The following is a 16,238-nucleotide window of genomic DNA, read 5'->3' as shown; positions in this document are numbered from 1 at the left end:
AGCTAGTGTTTTAATAGTGCAGTGTGTTGAGATAAAAATCAGAGTAGACCCAGCTGCCAGCTGATGAGATGCATCCAGACATGGTATCTGGTCAGCCTTAATGGCATGCTTCACAAGTCAACAGAAAATGAAAGAAAAAAGTAATTTAGAAGTTTTAGAGTAGCGTACTTTTTTTTGTACATTTCTCAGACACTAGGATAATCTCCAGAAACATGGCTTAAATGTATATGCACTTCCAAGATCAGCACTTCTGCTGAATCCCAAAATTGCAAATAGTGTTGCAATATTAAACACCAAAACATAAAGAAAACCACAAAGAAACATTTTTGGTTTGCTAAAATAATAGTAATAAGGAAATCTGCTCCAAGCTTTAAAGTTCAATTGCAGTTTAGATGTAGCATAACAATTTTAGAACTTGTTTATCTTATTTGAGAAAGTACAAACACTGTAGTACTCTAATATGAATACAGTGGCTGATTTAGCTTAGAACAACTTGGAAAATAAATATATATAACAACAAATTTACAAACAGTGAAAAAATGTAAATGTACTAGTAAAACCCTTCGGGTGCCAATCAGGTAATTTTTCATTGTATAACAACATCACCAACCATTTGCTCATGCTCCTAGTCGATTCCAGAGGTAACATTTCTGAGACAACCATGCCTCAGACAGACACGACATATTGCACATATCTTGTGCTGAAAGAGTGGCAGATTCTAATTCCCTGCATCATCTGTCTCTCAGGAAGGAGGAGCTAGGTGATGCTTTCCATTTTGGTGTCACCATTTTTGCCACAACTCCTAGTTTCCTTGACATAAACAGAACAACAACATGTCTACACTTATAGCTGGAATTGTAACCATCAGGAAATTTGCTTTCCCTAAGCCTCAGAAGTAGTTATGCTGCGTCTTTTTTGCAAGGTTTAAATGTTGGGCATCTCAATAACACACAAGACTATCCCTACATCCTCATGCAAGGGTATGGAGCCTGCCACCCTCTTTTCATACTTAAAAACCATGCTTCTTTCAAAGACACTTCAGTTTCTCAGGTTTTGGAGTTCTAAACTATAATCAGCACTTCATTAAAAAAAATAGCAAGAGCTTTTTAGTCAGCCAATTGCCATGTTTGTTGCACTATGGTAGTTACTTAGTACAACATCAATAAATGGCCACTTGTAGAGGGACAGATAGAATTCTGCTTGTGGAAGGAAGTCATAGTTTAATGGGATAAAGCTTTATCCCTCTATTATGCTTTTGAAGCAAGGTGAAGTTTTATACCCCCAGCTATTATGTAGTTGGAATGAAATGAATTTTTAAAAAGAAAAGAAAAGAAAAGGAAAAAGGATAAAAACCAGGTAAGAAGCTAAACTTGGTGAGAAGCTTTGTGATTTTAGGTATTTGTTTACTTCCTTGCATGCCATGCTCCCTCTGAAAACAAAGTGGGGAAGTAAACATAAAAAAGAGGTTTCATCTGTATCCACAGTAGTGATTCTGTGCTAACCAGGAAGAAGAAATGAACATGGAACTGCTGAAATATCTGCCATGTGATATATATATGTCTGTCCATCTGAAACTCCATTAGGTTGGAGGAATTTTTGGTAATATAGATACATTTATTACCTTAACCAGCGCAGGAAAAATCAACACCTTTTTTCTATTCAAACTTGGTCAATACTAAACAAGCACAAGATAAATTATGAAAACATTGCCCTTTCCTAAGGTGCTACATAGGATAAAAAGGAATATCCTGAACAGAGCTTAATGGATGCCATCTGCCACTGGAAAAGATACTCACTTCTAAATGCTGCCAAGGCTTACGCATATTTAAGTAGGAATGATGAACGTCAGTTGCATGTCAATGTTTGCTAAAGATGCATTGTTTGTGATTCTTAGCTTGTTTATCTACTGCATCATTTCTCATGACCACTCCTCTCCTTTGATGTAATGCACCGGGTGGCACCAGGAGGTTTAATTTAAATAGCAAATTGGCATTTTCCTGTTCACCAGCCAAATGAATCCTGAGGAGATAGTGTATGGAATACTGGTTTTCATTCTCTTTGCACTGACGTGAGCACAGTCTTGCCTTCCAATAAATAAACAAAGCAAAATTCTAATAATGGATCTACTGTTCCCAAAGAACTGCATCACATGGTTTAGCGTAAAGGTGGTGGCAGTGACTAGGTAACAGAGAAAAGAAAAGACATTGGAATAGATCCTCATGAAGTGCGGAAACTGAAGGACTAACCCAGTATAGTTAGACTTAATGCTCAGTATGAAGTTAGGTAAAAAGTATTTAGGTCTAAAATTAAACCAATGGATGAGAAAAAAAGAAGTGACATTTTTTATCCCAGGTATACCAAAGAACTCATAGTGGATAACTGGGAGGGTATCCCTGTCACCCAACTGGTAAAAAGGAACCATTTAAAATGTTCTTTGTATGCAAGATAATTTAGCATTGCAGATTTCTGGTTAAATAATTGCAAAATCATGCCAGAAGTGTGTTCTGAAACTGACACCCCAATATTAGCTGAAAAAATATTTTTGTGACCATTCTCTGTGATGATGAAGGAGTTCCTCTATCTTGAGCCATTTATTGAGCACACACACGAGATCTAATAGGACATCATCTGATCAAAGTTGGATACCTGACTTTGGAGTATGAGAATCATAAACTTGCTTACGGTCTATCTGGTCTGCAAACACTTCCCCATAGATCATCCAATAAGGCATGTAAAAAATGTTTTTCGCCAGCTTCCATGAAGGCTCCTCATTGGGGAAGAGAATAGCCTGTCTTGCGACACCAAAGCTCATCAGAACCACCAACATGATGATGACAAAGTACATCATGTCTATCATCTGCATGTCAGGAAAAGAAAGAGAGAGAAAGGACAAGAATTAGAGGAACTTATTTGTCCATATTCCTATTATTATATGCTGCAAAAAAAGTTTGTACATCTTAGAAACAGAATTTTTGAAAAGATATTTTGAAAAGTCATCCTCAGTTTTACACTTAACAGATTTCATTTTCAAAGAAGTGACGTGGTATTATTGTATCCTTGGTTTTATTTGGTGTTCCCTTTAAGAAGAATTTAAATGTTATGAATAGACTTGAAAAGACAAGATACCATCTGGTCACACCAGTTGCCTGGACAAGAATATAGGTTTACTGGAATCGGCAGCCTGGTCTGGGCAAGGGTCATGAGATGATGTATTGTTCATAGGCACCTAGTGGCAACTGTACCAAAACAAAAGGGCTGACATGGATTATTTTACTCACTTATTGTGTTGGAGCAAAGGAAGGAAGCTGCATCTAACATAAGGAGTAACGGGTGGCAGAACAGCCAGTTACTGCAACATAAGGGACACCATAGTGGTAACCAGTGAGAAAGGAAAGCCATGATACTGGCTGGACTAGAAATCAGCTTGGTGGGGGAGTCCGACAAAGGCCATATTTTAAAAAAATAATAAATGCAGATAACACAGACATTCAACTCTATTCTTTACTATTGTTGAAGGCCTCATTGGCATATGCACAAGTTTAATTAGTGCTTGCAAACAGTGCCTACCCGTTCAAAATGTTCCTGGAAAAAGTGGGACAGCAATCCTAGGAGGTGCTGAATAGAGGCTGAAGTTTAGAAGAGGAGCTGTGCTAGGAAAAAACCTCCAGAGTGCAGAGCAGTGGGCATCAAGCAGGTACAGCAGAGGCGCTTTATAACCCAAAATGAATGTGAAAAAAATGGGAGTCCGGTAAGATCCCTTTAAAACCTTCAGTTAACAGGTTCACTTATAGGTCTTTAGTTAAGAGGCTGGTGGAAGCGAGGACTCATTTGCAGCAGATGGATCTGGCACTGATGGGGGGGTTCTTCAGTTTTAAAGCACAAGGACAGACACCTGCCTGAGATCAAAGTAACACTGGGAAAGTATCTAAGAGAAAAGAGTGGGATACAGAGGAGCAAACGGGAAAGGATATTCTCATATTTACTGGGAGGCCATAGGAGAAAGACACCTGTAGGGCAGGGCTCTGGTTGGAGAAGGGACTAGAAAGGAGGAACTGGAGAGAAGTGAAAAAAAGCAGGGGAAACAGAAATCTTGAGATTTTTAAAAAATGCAGGAAAGACACAAAAAACCTGGTGACATAAAAGAGGAAAATAAACGCCTTAAAGAATTAAAGAACAGACAAGTAAATCACCAACATTCCTATGTTATTCAGAGCATTAATCTCTCAAGAAAACCTGACTTAAGAGGCATTCCAGATTACTGTACCTCAGAGAGCATCCTTGAATGGGAAAGCTGTGTAATTATATTTGGTTCTTACTGCATTTAGGGAAGGAATTTGGAGAGGAACCTGGTTCCTCTTTTCTTCTCTGATGAAAGTCTGTTTCAGGTAGAAATATATAATGTGATATAATGTAATATAATAATATTTTAAATTGTCATGTAGGCAAATAAACATAATGAGTATTTGGTGGCAATTTAAGACAATTTCTTAAATGCTTCCAGTGTTTTTGATCAGGAATCATGCAGGTTTGACCTCATGTTGCAAGATACAAAATTTTCAGTGCTATCCTCTATTCAAGCCGCATATTAGCTTTTCCCTCCTTCAGCTGGTTATCTTTCTAAAACCTCAGTAGCTTGTCTGAAATCCAGTGAAATAGATGGGTGAGCTTCCACCTAATCTAACGGGCACTGCATCAGGCCCTTTGGCCTGTAGGGTCAAATTCCAGCTGCTATTTTAACAAGGTAACGGCTATTTCAATCATTCTGAAGAACCCATTAGTCACCTATTTAAACAAGTGATAAAGCAAGGAGCTGTTGGTGCAATTTTATAAACAAGATAGCTCCATTTCCCCTTTTTTAATTTACAGAGAAACTAAGAAAAGGTAGACATTCCCACACAATAAGGGAACAGATATACCTCTGACTCTCTTGACATGCCACAGTGATTTAATTTCATTCCCAAGTAAAAGAGAAGTACATCTATCACTGTGCAGAGATCAGAAAAGCACATTATAATAAGCATATCCTGTTACCAAAAGTAGTAGATAATAATAAACTTGGCCATTCAGCTTCCTCCTCCTATCTTCACCTTTGCTTTAGCCGATTGCTTTTAAACTGCTCAAGGCCATTCCTGCCCCTTGCTTAATTTCACTTGCATATTTGTTCGCAGTGCCCAGAGGTAAAGCCTATTACAGCTATTTTGTTGGATACAATGTGGAGGCAGGTGAAGAGAAAGTTCATTAACATTGGAAAGGTGGAAAGAGTAATCTTTTTCCTCCTGAGTCTCAAACTTACTCACAATAGAAACTCAGGCTAAAATCTCAGGCATTAAGTACGGTCTGTTGAGGAACTCAACAGCTGTGATGGGCTTACTCTGTAGAAATATGTAAAACTAGCTTGATGTTCTCCATAGTACTGAATGGTACTTGTAAGACCATGAAATGACAAAGACGTAACCCAAGGAGGTAAATGCACACGTGATTTAAACAAAAATACACCAGGCAGCCCATTGCAGCCTGGAGCAAGCAGGTGCAACTCCCAGGAAAGTCTGTGCATGACATAAATGGGCTGACCATTACACAGGAGAATCAGTTGGCCAGAAGATAGATGTGAAAGGCAAATTTGTGTCACTCAAACCAGTTGGGCACTGCATGTCTGGCCAAAGTGGATGTGTCAGAGTTGCTGAGTGCATGGAAAGTTAGATAAGGTATGAAAATCAAGTAACAGGAAGGCACAAAATAAAAGAACTTCCTTCCTTTAACAGTTGCCCACACCTTCAGAGTGCTCTGTTAGTGAAATTCAACACCATCTGAGTGGGTGCTGAGCCTACAGAGGTTAGTGATTTTCTTGCATTTGTTTTGCTCAGAAAGTGGAGTGAGGCTCGATCTGTTGTACACGTGTGAGGATGACAAAGGCATGGGAATTATATTATTTTGTTGATTTCAACCACTTCCTTTCTGTGTTGACCCCAGGAAAAAACTAAACCACTGTTTATACTATTGGTGAAGCTGGGGTCCTATCAGCCTTCCATAACACTGATTACTATAAGTTTGTTATTCATGGCCAATCTGTTTATTATTGAATAGGTTTTCAGACTGCCTTTGCTAGCACTGCAGCTCTCAAGCTTTTTGTGCATGGCACCTGTGAAAAATACAACAGAGCAGGAGGGTAGTTGTTTTTTAGGAGCTTTATACACTGTGTATTGTGTAAGACCCCCCAGATCCCGTGATGGAGGGACATAGTCCAGGTAGGGCAGGAAAGAAGCAGATGATAATGCAGTATTTTCCCTTTGGTCTTTGGTCCTTTCGCTTGTCGTGTTGTCCTTTCCTCCAGCAAGAACTGTTGAGTGTTTTCACCTCTGTACTTCTGGAGCTCTGCAAAACCCCTCCCATCAACATCCTATTGGCTTCCTTGAAGGAAGGCAGCACACTTCAAAATCCTGTTTGCAGCACACAATTATTCAACAACCACTTTCTTTTGTGTTTTTCCTCTATCTCTTGTTGTTTTTTGCCACTAAACTGTTCTTTCTTTGTCAAACCCAGCACTGTGGGTTTGGAGTTGAAAGCTGGTAAATTGTAGGCATAAGACAATGGATCTCCAATTACCTGTTGGGTAGAGAGCCTAACTGGACATACATTTTGCATTTCAGTTTTATACCTGCTTACAATCACTGAGCTTGTTGTGATCAATGTAATATCAAGAAGGTCCATGCATTCACTGATGTCCCCTTTTCCTATGATGGTGAGAAAGGAAGGTGACTGGGTCTTTTCTTCAGCAACCACAGTAAGGCAAACACAACAGACAGCCTATTTGGACTTGCTGATTATGGTTCACATAGCAATCAGAGAGCAGTAATATTTGTATTTAGAAAAGTTAATATTCAGTTTACTTTTTTTCCTGAATCTCAGCTTTAAGGTTTTTTTTATTCTATTAAAAAAATATATCTTAAACAACAGCCATGATTTACACAACAAAGACTGGATAACTACTTATAAAACATGAGCATGTGTATAGCTACATGTGCAGGTGCTCAAATATCAGGGACATATGCATGTGCATTTGTAAACTCAGTTATTTTCTTTAACTCATATGAGCAAAATGCTGCTTTAATGCAACATTTCTACTGAAATGTAAAATGAATAAGCCCAAAGGTCCAAAGTTACACATCTGGCAGCAAATATCTCTTGGTTCCTCCTGCATGCATTTACTATTACATAAACTATTCATTCTCCTGCCATGTTGTGTACGTGTGATGTGGCCAGGGGCTGCAGTTATGCAAATGGATTTCTCATCTCACAAGGACACACCTGAACAGGAAAGATGGAAGAAGTTATGAATATGGAGCAAAATACAGAAAAAAAAATTATAGTTTTGAACATACCACACCATTACAACACACTTTATTTGAGAGTCTCAGGGTACCAAACACTTTTTTTTTTTACCTTGACAAACCACCATCTTTTACAGCTAGCTGAGAATTAGCACCCTTTGTATTTTCTGCAAATGAGGCACAGAGGTGTAGGACGGATGGCTTTGCAGTGGAAGAGAAGTCTCAGAGAAAGACAAGCAATACATCATCTAACAGAACAGGGAGAGTCTAATCCTCAATTCTGCAGGTCTATGCTGAGGTTCTGATTCAATAAGGGACTGATTTCCAGCTTACAGGAATCATGGAATCATTAAGGTTGGAAAAGACCTTTAAGATCATCAAGTCTAACCGTGATGAAAACACTGCCATGTAAAAAAAATACACATAAATCTGCAGTCACATCATTGGCCAAAGACATTGAGTCAAGAACATGCTGGTAAAACACAGAAGTAGTACACCGACTTCTCTTACCATTTTCCCAATCATCATAACATATGGTCCCAAATACTTGTTTACTCCAAAGATGTCTAATAGCCGTATATACCAGTAAATGATGTTAACACAGTATATCACTCGGCCATCGCTCCGGAGTGGCAGATCTTGCAGACGAAGCACCATGCCAACAGAGAACAGGAGGATAGCTATGAGATCAGTAACGTTCCAGTACTCCTGGAGCCAAACTTTTACTTTCTGTAACAGTTTCCCGGGCTCTGACATCAATATCTGAAGGACAGAGAACATGGAGAGGAAAGGAGCTGAACTTTCTTAATTTAAGCTTGAAGAAATCTATAGCAAACAGATATATGCCACACAGGCCAAAAGCAAATCTGATAGACCCCTATCATATAAATATCTCATATACTTTCTGATTTTTTTGAGAAATCTTCCATTTCAACCATTCTTAGACTGTATCTACGTGCAAGATACTTAAGAAAATGGACAAACTCACTCGCTGTAAAATCCCCAAGAAATCAGAAGAAATATATGTATATATTTCTGTTTTTCAAATTTATTGACCTCACTTCGAGTCTTGGAATAGAAGGAGAAATATAGAAATGTATTTAATCAGAAAATTCACATTTAAAGAAGCTGTAGATTTAAAGAAAATTATTCTAAAATGTGTATCAAACTGTCAAAGTTCTGGATTTAGCATTTAATCCAGAGAGATATTACCTATTACTTGGACCTGTTTTTGGAAATTCAGTTCCACAACTGAGAATATAATTCACAAAAATAATTAATCTTACCTTATGAATTTATTGTCATTCTATTTACAAGATCATTTGGGAGACTTGATTGTTTTCCCGAATTACTGTTGAAACTATTCCTCAAGTGTTTTCTATGAATAATTCCTAGCTTTTAGTGAGTTAACAAGCTGTTTGTTTTAATTTTCTATATTTAGCCTGAGAACATTTAAGCAGACTCACACAGTTCCTTAAAAAGATGAATGCCATTCTTATAATTTTCTTACAATTAGTTTTCAGAATGAATTTTAGGCTCATCTTCTGTGAGCAATCGCCAACATCTGCCTAGAAATCCATTCCAACAAATGTTCTTGATAAGCTTTTGTGGAAAGGACAATTTGGGGTGAATGGTTAGGCAAAAATGGCACACACGATTCCCGCCAGCAGTCTCCCACCTACTGAGCCAGCGGTGCTTTGTCTCCATCAGTGTTGCAGAGTCCTCGTATGGCTTCTGCCACTGTTTTCCTTTGTCTTTTGGTTAGTGAAGTACACTCATTACAGGCCCCACAAGTAGTGTCTTCCCCTCTGTTCTTCTTATTTATAATGTAGAGTTTATTGTACAGTGTTTGAAAGCTGCCTTTGACGTCTAAGTGGCTGTTGCAAGAACATTTTTAGCCTAGTCCTCAAAAGCATTTGCTGCAGAAAATACAAATGTAGATGGTAACAAATTCAGCCCAGGGGTACAAATGTGCTGTTTCAGCTGAGGTCAATGGGACTCGTACCCACTCACATCAGGGCTGAATCTGGCCTCTGGTGTCGCTGTGGAATAAGCGCGCATTTGGCCAAGTGAAAAGAACCAGTGGTAGCTGCAAGTGGGAAGAGACCATGAGGGGCAGGGGATGGCAGAACAACTTCACTCTGTCTATAGACTGAGCACCACCTTAAACGCTCCGTGTCTGCTCTATGTGTCTACTTTAGCATCTTTGGGGAGATGCATGATCTGAGATTCTTGACAGAATTAGCAAAAATTTTCAAGATTAAAAGGAGGAATGTGCTGCAATGTTTGATGTGGATCTAAATTTTCCCCGAGTTATGGCTGGTTTTATTTGAAGCCTTTGCACAAGATACTTGGACAGACAGAACAGCTCTAAATTGTGAATGAACTCTGTTTGGGGTGGGGTGGGGATTTGATCATGGGCTTTTTGGTTGTCATGCTACCACCATGTCTTTGTGTCCATTCTGTTACAGCCTATCTCCTTTTCCTCATCCTGAAACATACTTCAGTTTCTGGGCCACATTTCAAAGAATATAGCCAAGCTTTAAGATATGTCAGAAAACTGCCCCGTACATGTGAATATTAAACGTGCATCACACAGAAATCTGAACAGAGAAATTCTGTGGAAGAAAAAGAAAGAGAGAATCTTGTTTTTAAAATGGAGGAAGATAGATTTTTTTAGTACTGTGTTTTTAACAATCCATCTGCTTTTCTGAAAAAAAAAAAAAGCAATTTCATAATAAGCTCGTTCATCAAAAATTATCCTGAGAAAAATAAGAAAAGCAGATATTAAAATGAAAAAAACATGTTTATTTCTTTTTTATTCCATCCTCTTTTGTTGGGGTGATTTTACCTCTCTCATCTTCTCTATTCCCAGAGTGAAAATGTATGAGATGACAATCCATTCCTGTGTAGATGGCCAGCGATCCATCTTCACTAACACTATGTAATTGAACAGCATTAAGTAGCCTATATACGCCAGCTGTAAAGAAACAAAATGAATATCAATAGTCACTATAATTATATCACTGAGCCACTTTTTGGGGTATGATTTGATATTCCTAATTCTGCTGTAACCAGAGTTAAACAGGCAAAAGAACAATCAGACAGTGTTCTGGGTTGTCTGAAAATGCTCACATTAAATTGCATACAGTGTGGAATCTGCAAAATACATGCACAAACATCCTCTCCTCCAGCTACATCTGCTTCCCCAACAAAATTGTATTAATAAGTCCCCCTGGATCATCCCACAGTGATGGGACCTCTGATACGACTGTACCAACTACCAAACTAAGTTACCTATATGAAGAATTCTCCCTCATCTGCTTCTAACACCTTTTACTGCTCTAACACCTTTCCTCCGTGTTTCTTCTCCCTCCTCACCTAGTCTAGACTGACCCTGGCATTCCAAATCCTCTTTGCACAATCCTTACCGGGAGCCCAGAAGGTCCTTAGGCGTTGCTAGAGGTCTTCCTATGCAGTATAGCACTGACCTAACCCTATACCATGACTTCTCCCCAAAATGCTGCTACTCCTACTCACTGCTGCAGCAAATAGCCAGGCATAGCCATGCGTTCATTTGCCTTATATTTTTTTCAAGTTTTTACATATAATTGTTTTGCTTTTCCTTTGCTAATATATCTACCTTCTGGTCTAATTTTTGATACAGTGGAAAGTGTTTTCAGTTTTTGCTTTCCCTTTCTTTCTGCATGCTGAATGTAATAAAATGTTAAGTCAGAAAAAGACAAGACAGACAAATTGCATCATCAAGTTCACAAAATTCAGAGAAACCCGAGTGTCACACCAGACCATAGGCTGTAACAGGGGTGAGTGGCTGTGGCTGGGGTTTGTTGTGGCCAAAATCCAACTGCATGTCCACTTTGCCTTTCAAACAGCAGCCCTACAAAGAAATGCATCTTTAAGCCAAATTTAAATCAGAGAAAAGATGATTCAGTTCTGTGCATGAACATTTTAGTCAGTGTAGCAAAAAGCTTATTCTGTACATCTGTATTTCAATACAGTTTTTCTCTCCCAACTGCATGTCACTCACAGCGGTTGTGTATTTAGTGTCAGACTTAAAATGAAACAACCATAGCGGTGCTTGAGACTTTTAGGTAGGATTATTTCAGTGTTCAGCACCTCACAGAACAGGATTTATGGACCTGTTGTATTTGTTAGAGAACATAACTTTTGCTCTGTGTAAAAGCCACAAGGTTCTGGCTTTTCTTCCTGTTGCTGGTTTGAAGGACACTCAATAGAATTCTTTGCATTGGCCATAACTATCATTAGAATGAAGACAGCCAGTTGAACCACTGCTTATTGTTTACATAAAACAGAGGAGGAAATGAGCTCATTTGTCTTTCAGTCTGTGTGTGATGATGGATTGCAACACTCAGGTCTAGATATTGGTCTCCCCTTAACACTCCTAAAAGGAAACGGAGAGCAGTATTGACTTTGGTCAGCATCTAGGGTGTCAGCTGAGTCAGCAAAAACTCTGTCTGGGCAGGCAGAACTGGATGCACACCTCCCTAGCTGAAATAACACCTTCTACTATAACGCAAAAAGCCAGGTGATACTGTCATCTAACACCCTTCCTCTTGGATCTTATTGATTATTAATTAACAGCAAATCCTATTCATTTGGTCTGACTCTGCAGCCTTTGGTGACCATTTGCAGTTAGTATGGCAAAAGAACAGGGACATTAAGGTTACAAAAGTGACAGAAATCACAAGGTGTTTTTGGAAGAAGGGGCAGGCAACTCAAGAAGAGTACAGCGATCTCGTTAGGTCGTGCAGAGAGAAAATTAGAAAGGCAAAAGCCCAGCTAGAACCCAATCTGGCCATGGTCATAAAGGTCATAAAGGATAACAAAAAATGTTTTTACAAATATATGAGCAACAAAAAGAGAGTCAAGGGGAATCTCCATCCTTTATTGGATGCGAGGGGGAACATTGTCACCAAGGATGAGGAAAAGGCTGAGATACTTAATGCCTTCTTTGCTTCAGTCTTTAAAAGCCAGACCAGGTATCCTCTGGGTATTCAGCCCCCTGAGATGGAAAACAGGGATGGAGAGCAGAATAAACTCCCCATAATCCAGGAAGAAGCAGTTAAAGACCTGCTACGCCATCTGGACACTCACAAGTCTATAGGGCTGGATAGGATCCACCCAAGAGTACTGAGGGAGCTGGTGGAGGAGCTTGCCAAGCCACTCTGCATCATTTATCAGCAGTGCTGGTTAACATGGGAGGTCCCAGATGACTGGAGGCTTGCCAATGTGACACCCATCTACAAGAAGGGCTGGAAGGAGGATCCAGGGAACTACAAGCCTGTCAGCCTGACCTTGGTCTTCCCCTGATCAGGGAAGATGATGGAGAGTTTCATCTTGAGGCCACTCACAGGGCATATGAAGGACAACCCAGGGATCAGGCCCAGCCAGCACAGGCTCATGAAAGGCAGGTCCTGCTTGGACAACCTGATGTCCTTCTATGACCAGGTGACCCACCTAGTGGATGAGGGAAAGGCTGTGGATGTTGTCTATCTGGACTTTAGTAAAGCCTTTGACACTGTCTCCCACAGCATTCTCCTGGAGAAACTGGCGGCTCGTGGCTTGGACAGGTGTACTGTTCACTGGGTAAAGAACTGGCTGGTCGGCTGAGCCCAGAGAGTTGTGGAGAATGGAATTAAATCTGGCTGGTGGCCTGTCACGAGCGATGTTCTCCAGGGCTAAGTTCTGGGGCCGGTCTTGTTTAGTATCTTTATTGATGCTCTGGATGAGGGGATTGAGTGCTCCCTCAGTAAGTTTGCAGATGACACCAAGTTGGGTGGGAGTGTTGATCTGCTGGCGGGTAGGAGGGCTCTGCAGAGGGATCTGGACAGGGTGGATTAACGGGTCAAGGCCAACTGCATGAGGTTTAATAAGGCCAAGTGCCAGGTCACAACAACCCCATGCAACGCTACAGGCTTGGGGAGGGGTGGCTGGAGAGCTGCCCGGCAGAAAAGGACCTGGGGGTGCTGGTTGACAGCCGGCTGAACATAAGCCAGCAGTGTGCCCAGGTGGCCAAGAAGGCCAACAGCATCCTGGCCTGTGTCAGAAATAGTGTGGCCAGCAGGAGTAGGGAAGTGATCGTGCCCCTGTACTCGGCACTGGTGAGGCCCCACCTCGAATCCTGTGTTCAGTTTTGGGCCCCTCACTACAAGAAAGACATTGAGTTGCTGGAGCGTGTCCAGAGAAGGGCAACGAAGCTGGTGAGGGGGCTGGAGCACAAGTCTTATGAGGAGCGGCTGAGGGAACTGGGGTTGTTTAGTCTGAAGAAGAGGAGGCTGAGGGGAGACCTCATCACTCTCTACAACTACCTGAAAGGGGTTTGTGGTGAGGTGGGTGTTGGTCTCTTCTCCCAAGTAACTAGTGATAGGATGAGAGGAAACGGCGGCAAGTTGCACCGGGGGAGGTTTAGACTAGATATTAGGAAACATTTCTTTACTGAGAGAGTGGTCAAACATTGGAACTGACTGCCCAGGGAGGTGGTGGAGTCACCACCACTGGAGGTGTTCAACAAATGTGTAGACGTGGCACTTGGGGACATGGTTTAGTGGGCATGGTGGTGTTGGGTTAGCGGTTGGACTTGATGACCTTAAAAGTCTTTTCCAACCTTAATGATTCTGTGATTCTATGACTTTCGGTGTAACAAGGGGCTTTTGCTGCTTCTTTATTTTCTTTTGAGGTGTTGTGGGTTTTTGGTTTTGGTCCTCGGTTTTTTTTGGTGTCAATGCACATTTACTGAAAATTGCTGAAAATTTTTGCTTGGGAAAAAAAAGTAAAGAGAAAAAGCGTCTTGATTTATGAATAAAATAATGGTGAAACTGCACCACTTTAACCCAAGAAACAAGCCCTTCAGATAGTGACGACCTCCTTCACCCTCCCCAGACCTGAGACCTGTAACTTGCTCCTGCCTTCCAGGAGGATGTCCTGATCCCACACTGAGGTCAAACCTCAGTACAGCTCCCCATGTTGGTACTCAAGATTCTTTGAACGTACTACTACACAAGTAGCTGAACCCTCTTTTTCTTGCTTTTACATGGCTCAACAAAGAGCTAGGGGCTACCATTTGAGCCTTGAGGGCAGTACATGAAGAAACTAAGGAGAGGAATGCCTGTTAAGAAGTTTCTAGGGTGGGTTGCTCCCTGCCCTCCTATGGATGCTGTCCCATTCTGTATGAAATACTCAAACACTCATTATGGCAAGGGACAAACCTGGACATTGTACCACCAGGAGAGTGCTGCAGGAGGGAGACTACCCTCCCCTTTTCTCATTGATTGCAATAATTCAATGATGATAAAGTGGTCCCAAAATGCAAAACTTAGGGCAAAGCTGTTTTGACGTTTAGAAGATGACTCTTACTCAGGGTTCAATTTCCTTGGCAGCTATTCCTCCTCAGAAGCGGTAAAAATGTGGCCTCTTACATCCTCCTAGCATCTCAGCCTAAAGCTAATAGTTAAAAGGGGAAGGCCATCCTCTTCGCAAGCAATCTATGAGATGAAACCTTTGAGTCACAGTTTTCAATGCAACAGCCACAAAACAGAACAGAGTAGTTGACTTTCGAAATTACTGCGTGTCCAGAGAGAAGGGCTAAGGTTTTTTTAATTGACAAAAAGCTGTTTATTTTGGCTCATCTGGTGGCCAAAATGTGACTTACTGAAAGACACCCACATGTAACACACTCTTGCGTATATTAAGAATGAAGGTGGATATAGCTGTAGAGTAATAGCAGATTGGTAGATATAGAATAATAAAATTATTTTAAATGGCATACAATAGCCATAACTATAGTCACTGTTCTTGCATTTTGCACTGTGGAATGTAAGATTTGGAGGATTTCTTTTGAGTCTATGATTAGTATTTCTGCCTGTGTGCTTGTAAAAAGTGTGATAGGCTGTGCAATTTTAACCCTTGTCTGAAAGTTGTTTTGCTTTTAGTCTCCAGGAGTTTCTCAATATACTCAACTGGTCAAGCACTGCAGCGAGAATCCACTTGATTTGCTCTTCAAGTTCAGTGTAGACAAGATCCATCTTTAATAAATGACCTGGATTGAGACCTGCCTTGGGACATAAAACTGTAGGAACAGTTCTAAATGGAAACGCAATATTGATCTTCTCCCATTTCAGTAGTGAACTAACAGGGAGAGCCAGGATGGTTCATTCTGTTTACAGTGTAAAGACTTTTCTGGATATGCATAATACGTATTGCAATTGATAATGAGACGAGGCTGCTGATGAGCAGTTTCTAGACTCACCAGTCTGATTAATGTTCTATGGCCACACAGTTCAGCAAGTAGTTACTCCAAGTTGCCAAACTGCAGCTATTTGCTAGCATAAGCTGTCCACCACAGTTTAGTCTCTGTTGGTGTGAGTTGTTCCTGCTGTCTGTAGACGTATTGCCTGGATCACAGCAAGGCAATTTTTCATATAAGAAGTCAGCTGCAGTGGACATACGTTTTGATAAGATAGACTTAGAAATCACTAATAATGGAAAGTCTATCATCTCCTTACACTGTTTATGACAGTACTTCTCAGAGCAGTCGGAAACTGTTTTCTAACATCTTCCCTAGAGCTGCCTTGCTGCAGTTTAAACCACTACTTCTTGTCCTGTTCAGCAAGCGTTTGGAGATTATTCCATTTTGTTCCTCTCTGCAGCTACTTACACATATTTGAAGACAATTACATTCCTTCAGCAGACTTCTTTTGTCCAGAGAAAACAACCTCACTTCCTTAAATCTTTCCCCTCAACTCATGTTTTACAGACCTCTTGAAACATTTTTCAACCTAGTCCATATTTATCACATGATGCAGAAGCTGAACTAGGATAAAATATTCCAGCCAAGGAAACTGGAGGATTACTTTCTGTGTTCATTTTACT

The 16,238-nt window shown here is 40.5% G+C and overlaps 1 protein-coding gene across 2 annotated transcripts in view; it reads right to left on the bottom strand.

Annotated features, from left to right (window-relative positions):
• The window catches only part of TRPM3 (transient receptor potential cation channel subfamily M member 3), a gene marked incomplete at both ends in the record, with an annotated part of 416,264 nt that overhangs the window by 17,066 nt on the left and 382,960 nt on the right, over window positions 1-16,238 (bottom strand). For both annotated transcript variants that reach the window (XM_082013364.1, XM_082013365.1), the window contains 3 exons: window positions 2,683-2,857; window positions 7,839-8,090; window positions 10,180-10,308. In XM_082013364.1, the coding sequence (XP_081869490.1) occupies window positions 2,683-2,857; window positions 7,839-8,090; window positions 10,180-10,308 (556 nt within the window). The remainder of the gene's footprint in view (window positions 1-2,682; window positions 2,858-7,838; window positions 8,091-10,179; window positions 10,309-16,238) is intronic.

Source organism: Phaethon aethereus, assembly GCF_964289735.1.
Source record: "Phaethon aethereus genome assembly, chromosome: Z".
Lineage (NCBI taxonomy): Eukaryota > Metazoa > Chordata > Aves > Phaethontiformes > Phaethontidae > Phaethon > Phaethon aethereus.
Note: the sequence above shows the minus strand (reverse complement) of the source record. Positions and strands in the feature narration are given on the sequence as shown.